This window comes from Lemur catta, chromosome 5 (assembly GCF_020740605.2).
Source record: "Lemur catta isolate mLemCat1 chromosome 5, mLemCat1.pri, whole genome shotgun sequence".
Classification (NCBI taxonomy): Eukaryota; Metazoa; Chordata; class Mammalia; order Primates; family Lemuridae; genus Lemur; species Lemur catta.
The window spans coordinates 78613995-78638397 of NC_059132.1; the positions used below are offsets into that span (position 1 = coordinate 78613995).

Here is a 24403-nt window from a genome sequence, read left to right on the forward strand (position 1 = left end):
TCACCTTGTATTTTCCTATTAGGGTCATTGACCAAAATAAAGGGCCATGGTTTTAATAACAAGTTCATAAAATATATACAGACAGCCGCATCTGGTTATTTCTTATACTGACCCTTGATAACAAGATAAGGATATAATATTCTATCATAATATTATGAATGCATATTTTAAATATCCATTTAAAGATGTAGTTTTCTAATGATTTACTTTGGTAGAAAACAGCACTTAAAGAAGGTAATAAAATAATTTTTAGTATATAGTCTCAGGATAGCAATAACTTTGGCAGATGATTTCCAGGAAGTTTTTTAGCAAATAATTTGAAATTGAATACTCTGAGTGTTTAAAATGATGTCAAGTGGATATTAACCATGTGATTTAGCTAAGGTAGTTTACTTGATAGTTTATTAGGAAATGATTGAACATAATGTGCAGTCCCCCTTAAGTAGAGAGCCTTGCATGTCTTCCTCGGATGGATAAAAATTTTTGTAACATTGTATCTGTTGAAAGCCTCACTATGTGAGGTAGATAGGCCTTAATCTTGGACATGCTTGAGTTAATTTTTGTAATTGCCATAATAAGATATTAAATAATCAAGTCCCATTATGAATTTTAAGATATTTTTATATTTTGACAAAAAGTTTTGTTAAGGCAGGTCTTCCTAGGCCTCCTGGACTTTAACTCCTTCTTGATTCCATGTTCATTTGGTTAGAAAGATGTTATTTTTTCAGTATTGCTCCTGAGATGGCAGATATGTTCAATGTGAGTTTATATAATTCATAATTTATTTGACTTTGACATCCCAAAGCTATCTGCATGTGATTTTTAAGAATCAATTTATATTATATGTTGAAGTTCTTATAAACATCTAGCTTAGAGTAACAGAATATACAAGCAGATGAAATCTTACTTTACTACCTGTAGTTCAGAAACTGCATATTGTTATTGTGGACCTTACCCTTCTCCAATTACTGTACGGAATCTGGATGTACGAACAAGATCATATGAGAGGGAATAAATTCCCCAAGCCTTTCCACAGTTACTGCTCATTGCTTATGCTTTATCTTATATTTTATTCTTATAGAAAGCTTGTGTATTTACATCTCATAGAAATGTAATACGTCTTATTATTTAATAAAAGATGATGTATCATCTCTTCCTAATTATTTGGATTTTGATTGGAAAGTTATGATCTAATTCATTTTGATCATGTCAAAAGGCTTTGGATGGATAGTATTATATGAATTTTGAATTATTGAAAATAAGGAAGCTGAAGCCCAATATGATTTATGCCTTGAGCACTTTTGTGCATATTCTGAGATCAGCAGATAAAATTAAAATCGAAAGATCTCAGCCTGTTGTCTCAATACTGAATTTATATATACTGACAATTCAATTTGTGCCAAAACCCCATTTTTACTGGCAAATATAAAATGTATTAAAGTATTAAACATCTTCCTAAGTTTCTATAGTTTTAGAATCTATATGTTTTGGTATAATTCAGTTTTTACAAAGTTTTAAAATTAAAATTATTAGAGATAGGCAAATAACTGAGATATAATAATGAGCTAGTAGATACGAAAATATTTTTCAACTGTAGTTGATTATAATATAGTATTTATAAATTTTGCATCTACTCTGATCTGTTTTGCATAATTCAAATCTCATTTGACTATCTCAAACTCTCTCTATATAGTCATTTACATGTGTAAGTAGTCAAGGATAGTTTTTCTTTTACCTTCACAAGAATATATGTGCATGTGTGTGTGTGTGTGTTTATGTATGTATGTAACTTTTTTGTAGTGTGCTATTTAGTAAAAGACAAATAGAAATAGTTCCCTTTGCTTCTTATCTATTCTAAAATGAATTTTATTCTTTTTTGGGGAGGAATGATGGTAATATTTATCAGTTCTCATGCTTTTGTGATATTGTCACCTAACCAACTGGAATAATTGGTGTTTGTATAAATGTAAAGCAATTATCCATAAGGTTATATTCTGACATCAGAGCTAGCAAGTGCTATGGAATGTCTGTAAAGTAATTAGATAGAGACAAAATCTTTTCATGCTGTTAATGAAGCTCTCATTTAGTGACTGAGCTGTAGTAATCCTGGTTGATATTGGAAAAGCAAAAATATTTGTGTTACTAATTATTAAGACCCTTTTTATTCTGGGGCTGAATAAAATTAGCAATAAACATACACATGCACACATATATGTTTTTTTCTAGGACTATAGAGTTAACATCTTCCTGAGACAAAAATGGAATGATCCCAGGCTGAAGCTGCCTAGTGATTTTAGGGGCTCAGATGCCCTGACAGTGGATCCCACGATGTATAAGTGTTTGTGGAAACCTGACTTATTTTTTGCAAATGAAAAAAGTGCCAATTTTCATGATGTAACCCAGGAAAATATCCTCCTCTTTATTTTTCGGGATGGAGATGTTCTTGTTAGCATGAGGTACTGTTTTATAATTAATATTTGTATATTTTTTGTATATTTATGTTTTCCTTTTAAAGTCAGTGGATCACAGAGAATTATATTAAATGATTTCTAAGACCCCTGTTTCTGCTTTCAGGTTATCTATTACTCTTTCATGCCCTTTGGACTTGACTTTGTTTCCCATGGATACACAACGTTGCAAGATGCAACTTGAGAGCTGTATGTAAATGAGAACATAAGTGACTATGGAAATAAAATGTTTAAAATTTCTGAGCAGTACATTCTACTGATATCTTAGATAACAGTGGTAAAACTAATGCTTTTGATTACAAATAGTCATTAGAATAGTCTATTTAGAGAGATTATAGTTATTCTTTTTTCTATATTAATTTGTCTTAAGATAGATAAATCCTTTTTTTACTCGTCTGATTTCTATTCACTCAATGTAGGTATACATTTCTAACTTACTCCGATTGCTACCCTCATTTGAATTAGTAATATAGGCAAGGTAAAAAACAAAATGATTTCCTAAGTTAAATAACTTTTCTGACATTAAAACCACATTTTCATAGAAGAAAATTTGGAAAAAATTGAAAAGTATTCTATAAATCCAACCAAACCTTCATTTTCTATTAAAGACATTAAAAACATTTACAAATTAGATGGTCTATGTTTCTATGATCAATATATTTTTTCAGTGTGTAAAAGATACACTAGGAGTATTAATTGATACTATTATTTATCTATAAAATATATTAATTAATTTACTACAATACTTATCTTTTGAAAATAAAAGTAGGACATCAACCTTAAAAAATTAACACTAATGTTGTAAGGAATGTTTAGCTTGAATAACTATATAAGATGACCTATTTCTTCAGAGTAAAGAATAATACCTTTGTAAAATATATTGCAATGCTTGCTAAATTATATGCTTAAAGTTACTTCAGCGTTATTTGTTGTTTTTTAAAAAATGTACTGAAGTAGATCCCAAATCTTAGCAAATATTTATTGCTTCCTAACTCTACTGTAAAATGAGATTTTGCAATATAAATGTATATTTATACACGTGTTTTTGTATGTGTTATATATCTACGTAGGCCTGTGTGTCAGTATGTACTTGTATTCCAACTATGTATTACATTTTCATTCTATTACTGGATGCACTAAAGTATAGCTTTAAAAAATACATGCACTCTAGCGTTCAATGGTACTCTACTGTACGCTGTGAAACCTCTTGAATTGTAGCCACATTACCTAAGCCCAAAATGTATACTTATGGGTGCTGAAATGATGCTGTAATCATGTCCATTTGAGGGATTGTTTTATAGCCCTTCTGTGGTGATGCAACTTCTTCAGGGAAGTTTGCTGTGATTTCTTCAAAAAAAATTGTTTTAATGCTTACATTTCTTTAGAAAATGACAGGTAATTATTCCATGACTGTAAATGTATACATCCAGAAAGCTTTCAACACCTATTTATTACCTTTTTATGGATGACAGTAAAGAATTCTGACATAGAGAAATGAATAACTATAGTATATGACACCCTAGGATTTTAACTGTTTGCAATATGCTGATTATTTTTACTTGTTCTTTAAGATGATTATCTGTAACTGTTATGCTAATATTATAATTAGCGGCCATAGATTTTACCTTTTTACATTTTTAACCACAATTTCATATGGGAAGATCCTGTTTTCTTAACTGTGCTATGTTTAATATGTGGACTCTTAAAATATTAAAGAGCATTGATAACTATATTTAAACTAACATGTTTATTTATTTATTTTTGTTATAGTTGGTTATACAACTGATGATTTACGATTCATCTGGCAGTCAGGGGATCCTGTTCAGTTAGAAAAAATTGCCTTGCCTCAATTTGATATTAAAAAGGAGGATATTGAATATGGCAACTGTACGAAATACTATAAAGGCACTGGTAAGTAATAGTCTCGAAATTAAATAAAACTAAGTCCTATTTCAGAGATTCATTTTAATTAATATATGCTAAGGGAAGAGTAGAAGAAAACTAGTTAAAAAAATAAGGTTAGTAAAAGTAATTTATCCTTACATTCATATGTTTAAGTTTTTCACAGAATGACATTTCACTAAAATTTTTTGAACTTTTAATAACTGGATAGATATGCTTTTCTTTATGTAATTCTGGTAGTTTAGAAGTTTACAATTTTTTATTTTAGTAATGCAAACTGTCCCAGGCAGCAGTTTTCTTAGATGTTGCCAAAAAATTCTACTTTGGACAAGATTCAATTTGGGGCTAACCATTTAGATATGAACAATATAATCCATTTATATTCACTCATTGTCTTTTGGGTAGTTTTTAGATTGTGTTGGCCTATATTCTTAGTTTTAAAAAGCATTGATCTTTGTGCTATGCAATAACAGTGTGAAATAATTGGAAAATATTCCCTGTACAGTCTTCTTGGCCTAGGTCATGGAACAGCCAATTATGAAAAGCACAACAAATTAAACTCATTCATTAAATTACATTGAGCTTTTGCAAAAAATACAATACTCACTACTCAGTACAGTCATAATATGATTAGTGTTCAGCTGTTCTGTGTCTCCTGGTAGTTATTGGTTATTGAGGTTTTAGATATTGAATATAGTGTTATTTCATTTAGCAATGTAAATAAGAAGATCATTGAATTTTGATCATTATATCAATAGTAATAATCAGTTCATCTTGTAAATTATCACACAATTCTAATTCTGTCTCAGGAAGTAAATCATGACAAAAGATATCTAAGAATAGATATAATTAAAGTTTAACTTTATTGCAACATTTATGTTGAATTGCAATAAAGAAATGTATATGGTATAATTGTGTAGAATTTAAAGAGATCAGATGTTTCAGCTAGAATGCTGCCATCATGACATCATCAATGGCAAAATATAATTTAAAAAATTCCCATGATATTAAAATAAGAGATAGAATGATTGCATATTTACAGTGTTGTAATAAAGACAACACTAGGCAACTTGGGTATAAAATCTGTATAAGCATCTCTTGTTGACTTTCAAATACATTAACAGATTATATAATATTTATATATAAGTAGTCCTTTCTCTTAGAGCTTATAGTATATTAGAATAAGAGAGGTAATAATCAAATATATTGCTAAACAATTCTCAAGTTTTTAAAAATAAAAATAGAGAGCTCTTAAAAATTTGACCATCAAAGTATTCAATGAACAGATCGTAGATACATAGACTGTTAGATATGGCAGTGATCTTACTGATAATTCTGAGCCAGTTCCTTCACTTAACACATAAAATAACTGAAATGCAGAGTGACTAAATGGCTTATTGAATGTTACCAGGCAAGTTAGTGTCAGCCATGGGACTGGGACTAGGCATAGTATTCTTTTTCCCCTCTGTACTCCTTCAAATTGAGAAGACTACAGTTTTTAGGGATGTTTATAACTCATCTAATAATGAAAAGAATAATCTTGAAAGCCAAGAAAAATCCTTTTGGGATTGTTGTGTAAGAAGACATTTAGTAGATACCTTTTTGAATTCTTACTATAGTGGGCATTATTTTAAGTGCTTTGCAAGAATTACATAATTTAATCCTCACAACAATCCTGTGAGTTAAGTACTTTTATTATCTCTATTTTACACATTAGGCTAATGAAGCAAAGAGATTTGTCCAAGGTCAGACTGTTTCTAAGTGATGTGCTGGGATTGTTGAGTCTGAGGTTGCTATACTACCTGTGGACTCCTGTTGTACTTTGAAAATAGTTACCTGCATCCAGATTATATGCTTAACATTTCAGAATAAATAGTGTCTAAATTGTTTTGAGAAATATGAAAGAGACTCTATTGAAGATTTAAACTTCATCCAGAGGTGAAAATAAAATTAACGGTTTTATTTGTAATTTTAGGTAATAACATAAAGTTAGGTAATAGCATTGAAAATCCTGGGGGAGGAGTTCATTTTTTTTTTTTTTTTTTTTTACATATGAGCTCTACTTTTAAAAATCTCCATTTGGGGACTCAGTAGTAAATAAAAGACAGGTCCTTGCCCTTTAGAGAGCCATTATCCAATGTGGTAAACAAGTAAACAAAGTAAATGTAGTTCATTTAATTCTTAGAAGGAAATAAAATGTGCCATGGTAGAGAGAATTTGGGGGATTACTCAAGAGTTATAAGCTTTTTTTTGTGGTATTATTTGAGTCATAAATAAGTCACTGAAATCTCATTAGCTACAGAAAATAACAATGAAAAAACTTTTGGCTAAAAACATTTTTTGGGGAACTTACAATGTTTCTGGTAATTCATCAGCATTTATATGAATTACACATATGAATATAAGTGAAACATATTTTAATGTTTGAATAATATTTAGAAATCTATTTAGAAAAATAGGACATTCAAAATATATGGAATGCTTAACAATGTAGAATGGTGGGAAAGAATATATATATGAGCAATATCTATAAAATGATATATTTAATTTGTACAGAAATAATGACAGCATTAACTTTGTCAAAATTATGCTTTTTCATGATTGTAGAAATAGCAAAGGTGGAGAAACATATAGGAAAACAAGTATACAAAAATACTTAAATTGGATGCCTGAGTGAGTAATGAAACAAAACTTCACAGGAAATAGAAAGTAAATTGAATTTGCCCAATGAACATTTATATCAATTAGCTGCCCACCTGCCTCTCATAAATGTAACAGTGCTAGGAAAAGATCAAAAAAGATCAAGAAATGTTTCTCATAAAAGTTTATGGAGCAAATCACTATAATATCCAAGCATGTATTTTACTGCTAAATGCATCCAAGTCTCATGAAGCTCCCCTAGAGTGGATGCCTTCATCAAAGGGACATGGTGGAAACTTGCTTCAGAACACAGGACTCACGGTACTCTCTGGCTGTCACTTAAACATAGTGGGATGGAATGCAAAATTGCATTTTAAAGCGTGCTACTTTACAGTAAATTGTTATAATATTTGTGAAAACCGAGGCTACCTAAAAATATATAATTTGTTGAGAAATAAATTTCGTGTGCACTAGGTGAAGATAAAATTACCTTGAATAAGTGATGCTATCACAAAGCAAGGTACTTCAGACTCACTTTTAGGAAATAGTGTGAACCTTCCTAATTACAGCAGTTGTACTTATGAAAGATTATATTTTCAAAATATTATGCATGATTGTTAATTAGAAACATATGTTCTTGTTTGTTCAGGCAGGAAGTTAAGATGAATGGTGGGAAACAGAAAAGGGAGGGACATTTTTTATTGTTTTTTTGTACCTTTTTAAAACCTGTGAATGATTTAATATATTGCCTAGTTTTTATGGAATTAAAAATTTAAAAAGGAACACTCCACATTTCTTTGATATAATCTGGAAAGTTTTGGCATAATTAGAATTCACTTCAGTTCAAACCAATGAATTATTTTTGTTACATATTAGCTCTACCATCTTTCTAACCTCTTAGAAGTAGCAATGATTATAACTCACATTGGAAAAAGGATGGATTTCTAATCTAAGCTATTTGTTCAGAGGATGTAAATAGCCATTCTTTTATTCAACACTTATTAAGACCCTATTATGTGCAAGTACTGAGTAAGGTATTATTAATGAATAAATATGATTATCTTAGTGCCAGAAGTATGTATAGTGCTCCCAATTAGGAAGACTAGATAAATATTATTTTTTAAACTATAAAATAGTAAATAGTAACATTATTCTTCCCTCCATAATTGTTTCATTTATTCACTGTTCATTTATTTGTTTCATGATTTTGAAAAGAATTATGTACTGTGTAAATTGAAAACAATTGGAGATATTTTATCTTTTTGGTATTTTCATATAACCTTACTTTTGTTAAATGGTAAATGACATTCTTATCTGAATTACCTATTTTAGGCATAAAATATTACATTTAAATTGCTAACTGAAAGGACCAAAACCTTTAACATATAATCTCAAACATCTGGAAATATATCTTCTATTTGAGAGCAGTGCTGTGAGAATATTTATGTCACTAATTTTCTTTGTCAAGGCAGCAAAAGCTATTATGAGGCCAGCCAGAATTTGTAATTAATTTGGGGGACTAGCTGATGTCATGGCCACTTTAGAATTAGGGTGTAAAGCAATTTCTACATTTGTCTGAGCATGTGAAAATGAAAGTTCTTTCCTTCAATTGAGTACATTTGAGGACCTGTGGTGGACGAGGGGAGAAAATTGAGAGGGACATCAGGTATTTGCACATTACAACCTTTTATGTACATGGACTGAAAACATTTATTTCTTATCCTTGCTAATGTTCACTTCTAATACTTTCTTAATTTTGTAATGTTTAACTGTACATAAGCATTTTGTGGACTGCCATCCTTCCTAGACAAGAAGTGGTAGATGTGGCTAAAAAATTATCCTGACAACGTGCAGTACAGGAGTGTTTCTTTTTAGACTTGTTCTGCTTTGATTTACTGCTCCCAGTATGACTCCTTTAGATCATTCGCCCTGAGAGTACCCATGAGTAAGGGAAAGTTCAACCCTATTGCAAATTTTCTGAACAAAGACGGAAAAGCCTAGACACTGACATTGTGGAGCAGCATGTGGGATCTATTTCTCAATGACATAATGAAGTTGTGAAAGGTCAGGTGAAACTGGTTCCATGTCACCCTTTTAGATCACATAAATTATATATCTTTAAAGAAAAAAAAATCTTTTTTTTGAGGAGTTTACTTTGAGAAGTTGCCTCAACTAGAAGTGACTTAGCCATACATATATACAGGTACATTGTTGATTTTTGCAGTTGTATGTGGGTGAGAACCTTACAAGTTTAATGTGTTTGTTTCTGAAAGGCTACTACACCTGTGTGGAAGTCATCTTCACCCTGAGGAGACAGGTCGGGTTTTACATGATGGGCGTCTATGCCCCGACCCTGCTCATTGTCGTTCTGTCCTGGCTTTCCTTCTGGATCAACCCGGATGCCAGCGCTGCCAGAGTGCCCCTGGGTAAAGTGTTCCATGCGTCTCTCTCACGTCAGGAATATGTTCTGTCTTTATCTAACTCACTATATGATCAACTACTTTGAAACAATGAGTTTTAGAATTGATGGCAACCTACTTTATTATTTTTTTAGGCTTTCTTTAAAACTTGATATTGAACTCGATTTTCTCAATGTTTACACACTCTGTCATTAAGCTAAGTTTTTCTTTTCGCATCCTCAGGAAATTTTAAGCAGTTAATCTACTTTTTCTGTCGTAAAATAATTATTAATAAGTGATTCTCACAGATAACTAAAGTCTAAAATCTTCAGTAGTGTCAAAGTTGAAAGCAAATAACTGTTTTTATGGAAATCTTTCTAAACAGTAGTATATACTATCCCATACTTGTATAGTCAAGGAATAGTAAAATAATTTATTTTTAAAAATATGCGGGATTATTTTCTTAAGCACTGATTATCGTGTGATGTATCACAGGGGTGGCAGGAGAGAGTCCGGGCTGGTTGTCTCCCTGGGATGCTCATGCTCTCCAGTTTGTTATTTTGAATCTTCTGTGACATAGAAACACCATTAGCCAGTCTTCTGAAAATCATGTCTGTATAAGGATTAAAACATCTTTGAGGAAATAAGCAAGAGCCATTCCTGCGGGTGAAGTCAATAAACTTCAAAATATGGATATTGTAACAAGTTTTGATTGTTTTGAGTGTTTTTAAATTCTTTATTACAGTGTGTGTGTATGTGTTTGTGTTTTCTGAATATCACCTGTAACTCATGTAAGTAAAGCTGTGATGGATTTCATCTCTCAGTGAGTAATTGGTTACTACATGTAATTTTTTTCTTCCATCAAGAAGGCCTTGTGCAAATTACCTCCTGACTTGTTGAAGGAATTAAATGAAATACATATCTTAAAGAGTAGGAAACCAGGAAAGAAGCAATGGAAATGATAATTTCATCTAAATAAGAAATTTGGGGTTTATCTCTAACAAAAATAATGAAGACCAAATCTGTACCTTAATAACCAAAAATGTAGGAACTTTCATCCTAAGGGTTATGTATCAGCGATGAAGACAATGACAACTGATAGATTAATTAATTCTTTTAGTGGATGAAAATTAACTATGCATTATATTCTACCATATAAAACTCCAAAAAACTGGATTTAGAAATAGCCTATATTTTCTCCAAAATAATCATTAATAATCATTTTTTGTTTATTGGAAGTATCTTATGTTCATGTAGGGATATAAATGTCAGGTTTCCAAGAATACTCTGGAGACATCTCAATCTCTAACATATCCTTAAAGGCATTTTCTCGTGAATCTCCATTCACTGCAGGGCTTCTGATATGAGCTTCCTGAGCTGTCACCTTACGTCTGGGAGAACTGTTGTATGGGGCAGAAGTGTTTCATTTATTTATTTATTTCAGGATATTATGAGGGTACAAACATTTTGGTTACATTTTATGTCTTTGCCTCACCCAAGCAAGGATTAGAGGCATGCCCTTCCCCTCTACAATGCTCACCATGTCCATTAGTAGTGAGTTTACCCCCCACCAGCCCCCTAATCCCTGGAAAATATTACTACAGTGGGAGCACCATAGTGTTGGTCAGTTAGTGCCAATTTGATGGCGAGTACACATGGAGGCTATTCCTCCAATCTTATGATGCCTCACTGCGGATAATGGGCTCAAACTCAATCCAGGAAAATATAAGAGGCGCTAGATCACTGTCGTTTCTTATAATTGAGTAATATCCCATTGTATACATATACCAAATTTTAATAATCCACTCATGAATTGATGGGCACTTGGGTTGTTTCCACATCCTTGCAATAGTGAATTGTGCTGCCATAAACATTCGGGTGCAGATGTCTTTATTATAGAATGTCTTTTGTTCTTTTGGGTAGATGCCTAACAGTGCTATTGCTGGATCGAATGGTACTTCTATTTTTAGTTCTCTAAGGTATCTCCAAAGTCTTTTCCACAGAGGCTGCACCAATTTGCAGTCCCACCAGCAGTGTAAGAGGGCTCACATCCCTCCACATCCTCGCCAACATTTGTTGTTTTGGGATTTTTTGATAGAGGCCCATCTCACTAGGGTTAGGTAATATCTCATTGTGGTTTTGATTTGTATTTCTCTAATGATTAGGGATGTTGAGCATTTTTTTTATATGTTTGCTGGCCATTATTCTGTCTTCTTTTGAAAAGTTTCTGTTCATTTCCTTTGCCCATTTATTGATGGGGTTGTTTGATTTTTTCTTGTTGATTTTTTTAAGTTCTAGATGGATTCTTGTTATCAGCCCTTTCTCGGATGTGTAGAAAGCAAATATTTTCTCCCATTCCGTAGGCTGTCTATTCGCTCTAATGATAGTTTCCTTGGCTGTGCAAAAGCTTTTTAATTTGATCAGATCCCATTTATTTATTTTTGTTTCTGCGGTGATTGCTTTGGGGGTCTTCTTCAAAAATTCTTTGCCTAGGCTGATGTCTGAAAGGGTCTTCCCAACATCTTCTTCTAGAATTCTTATGGTTTCATGCCTTAGGTTTAAGTCTGTTATCCATCTTGAAGTGTTTAATGGCTGAAAGTCAGTCTCTAGAGTCAACATGGGTTTGAATTCTAGCCCCGGGCTTACTGGCTGTGACAACTGGGACAACAGATTTAACTTCTTTAAACATAACTCTGCTGAAATATCAAGAGGGATGATATCTCCCTAGGGTAACTGGGAGGATTGAGAAAATGAGTGCAAAGCTCATATTATGCATTCAGGGAGTTAAAACATGCTGCATTTATATGTTGCTCTCCAATTTGCAAAGCACTTTTACATATTTTGATTCATTCAACAAGTATTTATTCTGTGCTATGTGCTAGGTGCTATTCAAGAAGATGGGGATGTAGTCAACAAAATAAACAGCTAATAAATAGTTAATAAAGAAATGGAGGAGTTGAAGATATGGGTCATGAATGTCTAGGAAGGAGTGGGCCAGAACAGTGATCATTGAGTGCTGCGTTCCAGACAAGGGAGCACACTTGGATGTTCGGGAACAATGAGGCCAGTGTGGCCGGTGCAGAGTTAGTTGAAGGGAGATGAGAGAGATGAGGTCAGAAAGATAACATACCACCTCTGAAAGCATGCTGATGATTTTGGCTTTTATTCAGAGTGCAGTATGAAGCCCCTAAAGGCTTTTGAACATGATCTAACTTAAATTTTAACCAGGTCTCTTTGCCTACTTTGTTGAGAACAGACTGACATGGAGCAATGGTGGAAGCAAGAAAAGCAATTAGGAAGCTATTGCAGTAATCCACGTAAATAATCCTAGTTTGGCTGGGGGTGGGGGGTAATAGTGCAGGTGCTGATAAATGTTCAGGGATGGATCTACTGAGGGTGGAGATAAAAGATATATCTGTAGATGTATTACATGTCAGATTTAAGAAAGTAGAGTCAAGGTTCAAGGTTTTTTTTGATGAAAAGCTATCAAGATGAAATGGATACTAACTGATACAGGAAAAGCTGCAAGTAGAGTGGGTTTGTGAAGGCAGGCAGACAGGGAGCTTTGTTTTAGACATATTAAGTTTGAAGTGTCTGTTACATGGAGATATTAGGCAGTTGAATGTACAAGTCTAGGGTTTGTTGGAGATTTTAGGGCTAGAGTAAGAATGTAAGATTTTTCAGAATATAGATGGTCTCTAAAGCAATGAGACTGAAGGAGTCACAGGGGAGTGGGTATCAGTAGAGAAGTCTACTTCCTAGAGGGCCAAGAAAAATGAGGAACAACCATTATGGTGTGATTTCCTAGAGATCAAGTGGAGAAAGTGTTTCTAGGTGATGGCAGCAATCAACCAACTGCTCATAGCTCAAGTAAGTTTAGGGCTAAAGATTGCCATTAGTTTAAACAAACTGAGGAAGTCATTGGTGTGCATGACATGGACAATTTCCATGTAGTGAGGAGAAGGGGAAGCCTGGGTGGAGTGGCTTCAAGGGAGAAGAGGAGGGGACGAACTAGAGACATTCAGTATAAACAACTCATTGGAGATTGTTAGCTATAAAAGGAAAAGGAATGGGGAAATAGCTGGGGTGGGAATAGGAGTTGAGAAGGTTTTTCCATTTGTTGAGGTAGACAAAATCATAGTATGTGTGTTTTTGATGGGAGACAACCAGTGGTGAAGGAAAGACTGAGAGATGGAAAAGTGGAGGAGCAGTGTCCTTAAGAAAGTGAGAGGGGATGAGATCCAGGACGTGGAGAGACTGGCCTTTGTTGAGAACAAAATGTGTTTGTCTCAGGGATCAGCAAACTCCTATAAAAGGCCAGATAGTAAATATTCAAGGTTTGTGGGCCATATAGTTTCTGTCACACCATCTGCTGTCATAATGCTGAAGCAGCCATAAACAATATGTAACTGAGTAGGTGTGGATGTGTTCCAGTAAAACTTTATTTATAAAAATAGGTGGTGGGCCAGATTGGGTCATAGTTAGCTCATCCCTGGTGCATAGGATCAGGAGAGAAGGCAGAGTAAGTATAATATATGGGCACGGAGAGAGGAAGGTGGGTAGATATTTAAACATTTGTGTGGGCTACCTTCTCTTATTTGGTGAATTATATCAATTGATTTCTAGATGTTAGATGAGTTTTGTTTATAGTACTCCCTTTTCCTTTTAATGTCTGGCTGTAATGATGTCCCATCTTTCCTTCCTGATATTTTTAAATTCTTTTTTTTTCTAGATCACTCTAGCTAAAGGCTTTTTTATTTTATAGATATTTTCTTCAAAGCACTAGCTTTTAGTTTTCATTAATTTTCTCTATTTGTTTATTTTCTTTTTTATTGATTTTAGTTCTTAAATTTATTATTTCCTTTCTACTTACTTTGGTTTTAGGTTGATTGCTCTTTGAATGCTTAAAGTGGGACTCAGATAATTGATTTTAGATCTTTCTTCTTTTCTAACATAAGCATTTAGAGTTATAAATTTCCATGTAAGCATTGCTTTAGCGTCCATGCACAAATACTGGTATATTATATTTTCATCTTTCAGTTAAAGTATATTTTCTAATTTCCCTTGTGATTTCTTCTTCGGCTCATGGATTCTTTAGAAATGTATTTAGAGTTTTTCTAGGTAGCTGAATATGATTGCTTTCTAATTTAATTCCATTTTTTGTCAGAGAATATGCTCTTTGATATCAATCCTTTTATGTTTGTTGAGACCTTTTTTTTAATAGCCCAGCCTAGTGTATGCCTCCTGGTAACCCCATCATGAGCATTTACAATTTATATTTGTCATTGTTGGGTGCTGTGCTCTGTAAATACCATTGCAGTCAAGTTGGTTGATAGTGCTGTTGAAATCTTTTATCTCTTTCATCTAGTTACTATTATTGTTATTGTTGAGAGGTATTAAAATCTCCAACTATAATTATAGAATTAAGCTTCAGGTATTTCAAAGGTCTGTTATTAGACCCACACATTTCTAATTTTATCTAAAAAGAAAAAAGAAATCGATCTATTGACTCAGATTAAGTTTCAGGATATGGAGTTGATATAGCCGTTTTGACTCACCATATCTTTTCTTTTTCTACTTTTCCCCCCTACATTCTTCCAAAGGATTGAAAAACAAAACAGTCTGCCAGTCTCTTTCTGTTATGGCCCACAGTTTCTATTTTCTAAAAGTTAGGAGAAAACATATAGCATAAAGTAATTAACTTTACTCTCAACTCACTTTACTTTTTTTAAAAAATTAGTTCTGTATTTTACTTTTATGTTTCTACCAGTCTTTTTTTGGTTCACTTTTTACATTGTTAACAAGCATCAGAGTTTTCCCTCTGAATTTTAGTTAATGACTCATGTCTTAAGTTATTTCTTTAAGTATGGAAGTATCTGTGCAAGTAACTATGGAAGTAACTATGGAGCAAATTATCCTGTAACACTTCTTTTTCTTGGTACATAAGATATTTTAGTTGCTGCTAAAGGGAATATATTTTTTAACAAATAAATTTCAATTATAAATATAAAAAGATTAATAATTCAGGTCACAATTCCTTTTCATTTTAATATCCTTTGACTAAAAAGTTATGAAATGACAATATGCTAAGATAATTTAGCAGCACTTCTGAATGAATTTTCTACTATCTCTACTTTCTCTACTTTCCATTTCTTTTCCTTTCCTTTTTTTACCCTTCCATCTTTCCTTCCTTCCTTTTGTTTTCTTTTGTTTTCCTAGTTTTTGATTTTTCTCTTTTCACCAGTATACTGCTAGTGTATGTACTGTTAAGGAATCTTTCTGTAGATTCTTCCTCTGAGATTAGTTGGGCAAGAAATCTCTGGATATTACACAATCATAGAGGTTACTATATATATTTTGAATAATTGAGATGATTTTATTACTATAAAATTCCGACTGCACATTGATGAGTGAAATAACGTTAACGTTGAATTGTTTATGGAACATTTCGTTCAATTGAACCTCTTTATATAGCTTATTTGTTAATAATTTAATTTATATTATTTGTTAGCTTTAACTTTCCATAGAACTTTAAGACTTTACATCTATTTGTAAGAATTAATATCAATTTTATGACATTTTCCCTGATTTGAAATCTAGGCTTGATTTATTTTTATACTATGGAGGAAGTATTCTGACAAATGACGTTCATATAATTTTAACATGTTTTTGAAATATTATACCAAGAAGTCTTAGAATTTATTAAAGAGGAACATGGAGATAATTTTTTTAAGAACATAATATTAACATTATAAAAAGCCATACTTTCATGAATGATAGATTTACATTTCTTTCTATTGTTTTATAATTTATTAAAATTTAGACAGAATTTTACTACTTACAACTTAATAATGAATTAATCTTATTTGAAGGCTATTTGTGATAATGCTAAAACATTTGTCCAAAGTAATATTATTTGCTCAGATTTCTTATTTTAGGGTAGAAAAAGCAAATGTGTGTTTCTTATTATAATATGATTTCCCGAGGATAAGGCATATGGTGCATGTTCACCTTCCTCTCCTCCTTAACTTGGTCCATTTCTATTCTTTTGTCTTTGGAATGATAAAAATCTTGATAGAAATGACTATCATTGTTTTTAACTTAATGCCTAGAAGTATAAATACCCACTTTTCCCTCCAAAATCTATGAGTCTTGTGTCTCTCTTTTTAAAGATAGTTCCTTCATCTGTTTCTTTGATCCCCCTTTTCTGACATCCAAACATATTTAATATTTACCTCACAAGGTCCTCCCTCTTTTCCACATGACCTTCATCTGAATGATATTGGCTAATTTTTCCTTTTCTAAAAGTTCTTGCAGATTTGCAGGTGCACTACGCCATGTCAAGATCATGGTGTTTTGTGTCTTGGCCTTTATCTAAACTTTCAATGTTTTCCTGCCAGAGTCACCAGCTTTTCTATAGCCCCCCTTTCCCATCTTTCATGGAGATTGTTCCAGTCATCCTGCTCAAAACTTTGTCTCAATCTTTTCCTTCCCTCTTGAGTCAGTAACCAAGTCTTTTCAAATGTTTACTCTAAAATCCTTTCACTTTGATTCTATTATAATCTAGGCCTTCATTTCCTTATGCTTTGTTTCCCAAACGCTACTGTATTTTCTTTTTCTATCAATTTTGTATATCCATAGCAGAGTAATATTACTGAAACACTTTTTTGATGTAATGTAATTTGATGTGATGCCATTTCTCTCCCCTACATTTAAAGTTTCTTAATATTCTCTACCAAACATGGTATCAATTCCATTATAGGACTTGGAAGGCCTTCTGTAATAATCCCTTCTCCTGAAAATACAATGGAAGGGAGAAAAAGAAAGGAGATTGGGAGGGAGCGTGGCAAGTGGGAAGAGAAAGAGAGAGAAATTATTGAAATTCTTCTTTGGAGATTTACAGTTACTTTACCTAAATTGATATATAATATGTTAGTTTTCAGCTGGAATTCCTTTCCTTGAAAAGCTGGAATCATTTGTTTTCCCTGAAATAATCAGGAACATTCTCTACTTTGTCTTCTCTATTAGATTTTTTTTCTTATTGTGAACCTTATCAGAAAATTACTTTCTATGTTCTATTCTTGTTCTGATTTAGTTGTTCATAGGGCACTAATTTAGCTCTGTAAGCTGAACTCTATCTAAAACAAAGCTGAAAAATAAAATACATAGTTCTCTGTAATCAGTGAGCTCTGTGGCTTCCTCAGAGATACTATAGAAGAGTTTTAGACATCTTTAATTTAAAACAGATCAAAATTGTGTTTTCACACCTTGGTCTATTTCTATTTTATTTTATTTTTTAAAGGCTAAGCATTTCTCAACATCTCCAATCATAATCAATAAATCCCTAGATAAAAAGTATGTACTGATTATTTCTTCTAGTCTTTGAGCTTTAAAGAGACCCGATAAATTGTTCATGGTCCATTGAAAGTTACTGGAGAGGGATTTAGTTAAAAGGAATGATTGCAGAACATTTTATAGGGATAAAAAGCAACTTTAGTTCCTATTTCTGTTTCTATAGGTATCTTCTCAGTCCTCAGCTTGGCCTCTGAGTGCACGACCCTTGCTGCTGAGCTCCCCAAAGTGTCCTACGTGAAGGCTCTCGATGTTTGGCTCATTGCTTGCCTTCTCTTCGGGTTTGCCTCACTGGTGGAGTATGCCGTCGTCCAGGTGATGTTGAACAACCCCAAAAGGGTGGAAGCAGAAAAAGCCAGAATTGCTAAGGCTGAGCAAGCAGATGGGAAAGGTGGAAGCGTGGCTAAAAAGAATACTGTGAACGGTACAGGGACTCCTGTTCATATTAGCACTTTGCAGGTAAGAATGAAATTATTCAACAAGATGATTTCCCACGTCTTGTCAACAGCGTCAGGAGAGGGATACTTTTCTGTGTGTGTAAAGGTTTGATGGAATTGGCATTCACCTGTATTTCTCTCACAGATTTAAAGGAACTGAGCACAACACACTTTTTGAAAAATGTGCCGCTTAGAAAACATTCAAAACACTTAGGTCAAATACCACTTAGGTGCTGGACAAGTGCACCACATATGTATTTTTTAGATACAAAAGCAAATGAACCATTCTTATATGGGGCTACCTGTGGCCTTTCTCTTATTTTTTTTTTCTTTTTAAGTCATTTATACTCATTTTTCTAAGCCTAAAGCCAAGACGCTCTGCAAATCCTTAGCTGCTATCTTTGGGGAGGCTTCATTATGCCATATAACTCTTTATGCCCTTCTTGAAGAATAAGGAAAAAAATATATTTAATGCAGAGCTGTCATAGCCTTAAAGAAATTTTATCTTCGATATATCTTCTTCATCCTTTTAATTCTAACTTATTTATATCATTATGTTTGAAGTGAGTTTCTTGTAGACAACATAGAGTTAGTGCATGGTTTATAATTTACTCTTTCAGTCTCTTATGTTTGATTGATATATTTAGCTCACTTTCATTTAATGTAGTCATTGATATATTAGGGCATCAGTCTATGTTTTTATTTCTGTTGTCGGTTCTGTTTTTGCTTCTCATTTTATTTTTTCTGCTTTCATTGTGGATTACTTGAGCATTTTTTAGAATTTCATTTTGAGCTTTCTGCAATGTTTTTAAGTGTATCTCTCTGTATAACTTCTTTAGTGGTTGGCCTACATATTATATTGTGCATGCATAACTTATCATGGTCTGTGACTCTCATCATTTTATCAGTTTATGGGATGTGTAAAAACATTACCTCCCTTTCTATCGCTTTCCTTGCTTCTGTTTATAATTGTCTTAAATATTTTTTCTATATACACTTAGAACCACATTATAATATTTGCATTACTATCAAATATAATTTAGAAAACTCAAGAGCAGAAGAGAAGCTTATTGCATATTTTTATTTAACTATGTTCTTTCTTTTATCCTGATATTCTGAGATTATGTCTTTTATTATTTTCTGTTTAGAGAATTTCTTTATCCATTATTTTGGATAGGTCTATTGGTGACAGATTCTTTTAGTTTCCATTTATCTGAGAATGTCTTGATTTTCCTTTCATTCCTGAGGGATATTTTCTTTGCGTCTAGGATTGTGGGATGACAGTTTATTTCTTTTAGCACTAAAAAAGTATTGGGTTCATTTCCCTCTGGCCTCAATGGCTCCTGAGTAGAACTAATCATTCTATAATAATTGTCTTTCCCCTACAGGTAGAGTGTCATATGACTCTGTATACTTTCAAAAATATTTTTTGGTCTTTAGTGATCAGAAGGTTAATTATGATGTGTCTTGTGTGAATTTCTTTGGCTTAATCTTGTTTGGAATTTGTTCAGATTTTTGAAAATGTAGGTTTATGTCCCTTGCCAAATTTGGAAGGTGTTTTGCTATTATTTCTTTGTGTACTTTTTCAGACTTGCCCTCGTTTTCCAAGACTTCGATAACACAAATGTTAGATCTGTTGTTATATAAGCATCCCTGCATATCATCAGGGGATTGGTTTCAGAACCCTCTGTGGATACCAACATCTGCAGATGCTCAAGTTCCTTATATAAAATGATATAGTATTTGTATATAACCTGCATACATCCTCTTGTATACTTTAAATCATCTCCAGATTACTTATAATATCTAATACAATGTAAATGCCATGTAAATGTTATACTTTATTGCTAGTTTGTATTATTTTTATTGTTGTATTGTTATTTTTTGCTTTTAAAAAAATCTTTGATCTACTGTTGGTTGAATCTGTGGATGTGGAAGCTTCAGACATGGAGGGTTGACTGCAGTTTGACATCCCTGGGGCTTAGTTCATCTTTTTTTCCATTTTTTTTCTCTCTATTATTCATATTGAATAATATCTTCTGTTGTATCCCCCAGGTCATTGATTCCTCTGCCCCCTCCACTTTCCTGTTGATCACATCCTTAAGCTTTATAGTTTGGATATTGTATTTTTCAGTTCTAAAATTTCCATTTGATATGTATGTATATATTCATATATTTATTTTTGCTGAGAGTTTGCATTTCCTTACTGAGGCATTCTACTTTTTTCATTTGTTTCAAGCATGCTCATAACTGGTCATTGAAGAATTTTTATCATGCATGCTTTAATGTTTTTCTCAGATTTTTCAGACTGTGTTAATTCTAACAGATTGGCATCTTGGGACTGACATCTCCTGATTGTTGTTTTGTAATTCAGTTTGAGATCTTTCCCAGTTTTTTATATGAATGATTTTGTATTGAAAGCTGGACCTTTTTTTTTTTTCCATATTATAGTTGGAGACTGTGAGTTTTGTTTAAACCTGTTTTAGTTGGCTTTCTCTGACTCTGTTCTGCCAGGGAAGGAATGGTGCTGCCTCATTACTGCCAGGTAGCAGTGGAAGTCCAGGTTCCCCACTAAGTGAAGGTGGGGCTCCTTGTTACTCTGGATGGGATTGGGAGTTCCCAGTTCCCCATGTGGTCTCTACCAGCACAGCAGGGGAGGTGCCCTCATGACCCCTCGTAGTGGTCCAGGCTCTCATGGCCTCCTGTGATGTCACCCCAGTTTGGAAGAGGAGGAGCATCTTGTTACTGCTGGGCGTGGGTGGGGAGGTCCTTGCTCCCTAGGTGGTTTCCACTGACACTGCAGCAGAGATTGGGGCCTCATTACTGGTCTACAAAGATGGAAGTCCTGGCTACCCACTTGGATTTCTCTGACACCACTTCAGTGGGGATGTGGGAGTGCTACATAATGCTTCTTGAAAGTAGAGGCTCATCTCCTCCCTCTGGCTTTGCTGGCATGTGGGGTGGGCTCACAGTTTTTTCTGTAGTATTTGGCTGGATTAAAGAAGCTATTGTCTAAAAACATTCTCTATTGCTGGGCTGCCCCTTTATTTGTCCTCTAGCTAGACAGAGCATGATATGTCTGGGGCTTTTTTCATCTGCATCCATTGTCATTTCTAGTTGCCAGCTACGTCAGCTCTAAATCTGGGATATATGAGGCAAAAAGGAAACACAGGAACTCTCCACCATGTGGCTTCTTGGGTCCTGAAGTCTCCAGCTGATCTGCCTGTGTTTTTCTACCTATTATAGTCTTATGTTTTTGTTTTGTTTTGTTTTGTTTTTTATATAATGTCCAGAGTTTTTTCCCTGACCTTAACAGGAGGAATAGGAAAAGTGTGTCTGCTCCATGTTCTTGGAAGCAGAAGTCCTCTGATTTTCAAGGCCTCAGTATTCTCATTGTACCTATACCCTGCCTACCATACTCTGATAATTATTAATGAATTGGTATATCAATGGGCTACTCTTGACACTTTTCTTGAAATTATAACTGCTCTATCTACTGGGCCATTTCAGACTTACTGTAATCCTGCACTGGGAAAACACCCTTTCAGAGAAATTATGGTTCCCTTTTCCAACATTTTACTTGCATCTCTGTTACCACCAAAGTATAAGAAGCTAAATAGTACCCACGAGAGGTAGAGGCCTACTTAAGGACATGCTTTAGCACATCAGGGAACTGGTATTGGAAGCATACTCTTTGTGAGAAATTTGCTTCTCCTATAGAATAAACATATACTTATTTCTCCATGCCAGAAATTGAAGGAGGAATAGCTGAGATCTTACATTATATGGAGGAGGTCACTGTCTGTTTTTTTGATGCTATCTACCTACTCCACCTTTTGTATCTCCCTGTCTTTACCACATCCTAACATTTCCAGCCCACTAATCGCCTCTAACTTGAACCCTGGTTAAGAGATCTGGACTCAGAAAACACGGATGTTCCAGCAACAGGTGCTCAATTTCAGTAATGCCGTGACCAGCTTCATTCTCTGGTGTGTAATGGAGCCTCAATAACCACAGAAATTCTCTCTGTGCAAATGATTCTGGTATCTTAATATATTCCATCAAGTGGGATACTGAAGGAAGGAAACTAATTAAATCAGGTTTTTGGAGCATTGTAGAGCATATTAAGGTTATTTATGAACATGTATATAAAAGAGAAGAGGATCCATGAGATGTTAAACCCAATTATATTATTTTAAATTTATCTTTCAAGTACTAAAATAATTACCTAATGAATAAAAGTTAAACACATTTAAGAACGTCTGTATTTTAATTCTTTATGTCTTTAGCTGCTAATGGAAACACACTTGATTGGATTCTTAAACTGCTATGACATTTTGCTATGAAGTCAAAGAGAGATGCTTAGAAAGTTAAGAGTTGGCCAGAAATTTTAATCTTTAGAAATAAATATAAATTACTGTTATTCTTTATGGGACAAAATATGCTTTCCAAAATAAACATTGTACCCATAAACTATTTGTATCCTGAGATAGGCTTCAAAACAATGATACGAGTTCAGAAATTACTTATATCAAATGTGTAACTTGAAACATTCATACGATTGTTACATATTGAAACATGAAAGAAAATATAAAAATTGAAAATTTTAAATTGTTGCAAATTTTTGAAATTGTTGAAAATTTTTAATTCAGTGGTTTTGCAATGAAAAATATAATTACATATTCGTGCCCAATAATTTCAGATGAGATGTCATTATTTTTAGACAGAATACCAATAGTAATTAATAGAAGCAATGAAATTTGGATTGCATAAAACGTTTGAAGCTGATTTATAAAATAATATTGTGCTTGCTAAGGAAAAGAATGATAAAAAAGTATAAAACAATAAATGAGGCCAGGTGTGGTGGCTCATACCTATAATCCTAGCAGTTCGGTAGGCCACAGTGGGAGGATCATTTGAGCCCAGCCTGAACAACATGGTGAGACCCCATCTCTAAAAAAAATAGAAAAATTAGCTGGGTGTGGTGGCTCGTGCCTATAGTCCCAGGTACTCACCTGGCAGGAGAATCATTTGAGCCTAAGAGTTTGAGGTTGCAGTGAGCTTTGATAATGCCGCTGCACTCTAGTCTGGGTGACCAAATGAGACCTTGTTCCCCTTACCCTCAATAAATGATAAATGATAATTTAATCTAATTTTTAGTATGAGCTTTTTATAATTTGTGGCCTGTATGCAAGAATACGTCATTAGACATAAAAAATTGTCTGGGATTTTTTTGGGTTTTTTTTTCCCCTAAATGTGGGGCTTTCTCAGCTGTTCCAATGTTTTGGTCACTAATTTGTTTGTTAGTCCACATACTCCTTTTTTTATTCAACGAAACTGCTGAGGACCTACTGTTGTTAACATCACCCTATTCCCAACACCTAGTATGTGTCATACACGAAGACTTTATGAATAAGAGACAAAATAGTATCCATGCCCACAATTTTGAATAAATTAAAAAACAAAAGCTGTTGTTCCTGTGTGAATGAGACTTTTTTAATGTTAATGGTATGTTTTTTTAAAATAAGGATTGATTTAAATTTGGTAAAATAGATACAAATTATTCCCTCTGCACATACTTTTATTGTCTGTACAAGATACCATTATCTTTATGAAATCATGCCTAAGTCTCCTGACCAAGAACTATTGCATAAAGTTATTTGTTTTTAAATGTGCGTGGATTCAAACTTAAAAGAACCACGAAGAAAATCTTAGAGGCTGAAGTCTGCAGCATTAGGAAATTTTTAACTGCATCATTTTTTATTCTTGACAGTTTCATTATCACACTATCTCATTTTTGTTATCAGTAATTTTCAGAAGTGACAGAAGTTTATATGATGAAAGTAAGTGAGACCCATATTCGTGATAATGAATAATTGAGAAATTATTAATTGTAGGTTAATATAGCCAAATTTTCTTTTAAGAATGTGTGTTAAGTAGGGTCACTGGCTTATTTATAAGCAGTTCATTTCATCCTTTTCATGTGATATTATAACTGTTTAAAATAGTATTTATGTTATAAACTCTTTTGTACTTTTATGTATATATTTGATATGTTAATAAGGTGTAGAGAGTCTTAACTAAAAAAGAAAGTTATGTTTGTGTAAAATCTGTGATAAATGGGACAAAAGAGACTGGCCAACTAGTTAATGAATCATGACCTATTTCAGAAACCCTGAGTACTTCTCAGTAGGGAACCTAATCT

The 24403-nt window shown here is 33.3% G+C and overlaps 1 protein-coding gene across 2 annotated transcripts in view; it reads left to right on the plus strand.

Annotated features, from left to right (window-relative positions):
• GLRB (glycine receptor beta) overlaps positions 1 to 24403 on the plus strand; it is a 64465-nt gene that overhangs the window by 36343 nt on the left and 3719 nt on the right. The window contains exons 5-9 of one of the 2 annotated variants that reach the window (XM_045550680.1): positions 2227 to 2456; positions 2575 to 2657; positions 4239 to 4379; positions 9284 to 9436; positions 17928 to 18220. In XM_045550680.1, the coding sequence (XP_045406636.1) occupies positions 2227 to 2456; positions 2575 to 2657; positions 4239 to 4379; positions 9284 to 9436; positions 17928 to 18220 (900 nt within the window). The remainder of the gene's footprint in view (positions 1 to 2226; positions 2457 to 2574; positions 2658 to 4238; positions 4380 to 9283; positions 9437 to 17927; positions 18221 to 24403) is intronic. The other variant, XM_045550681.1, reaches the window with a different exon arrangement.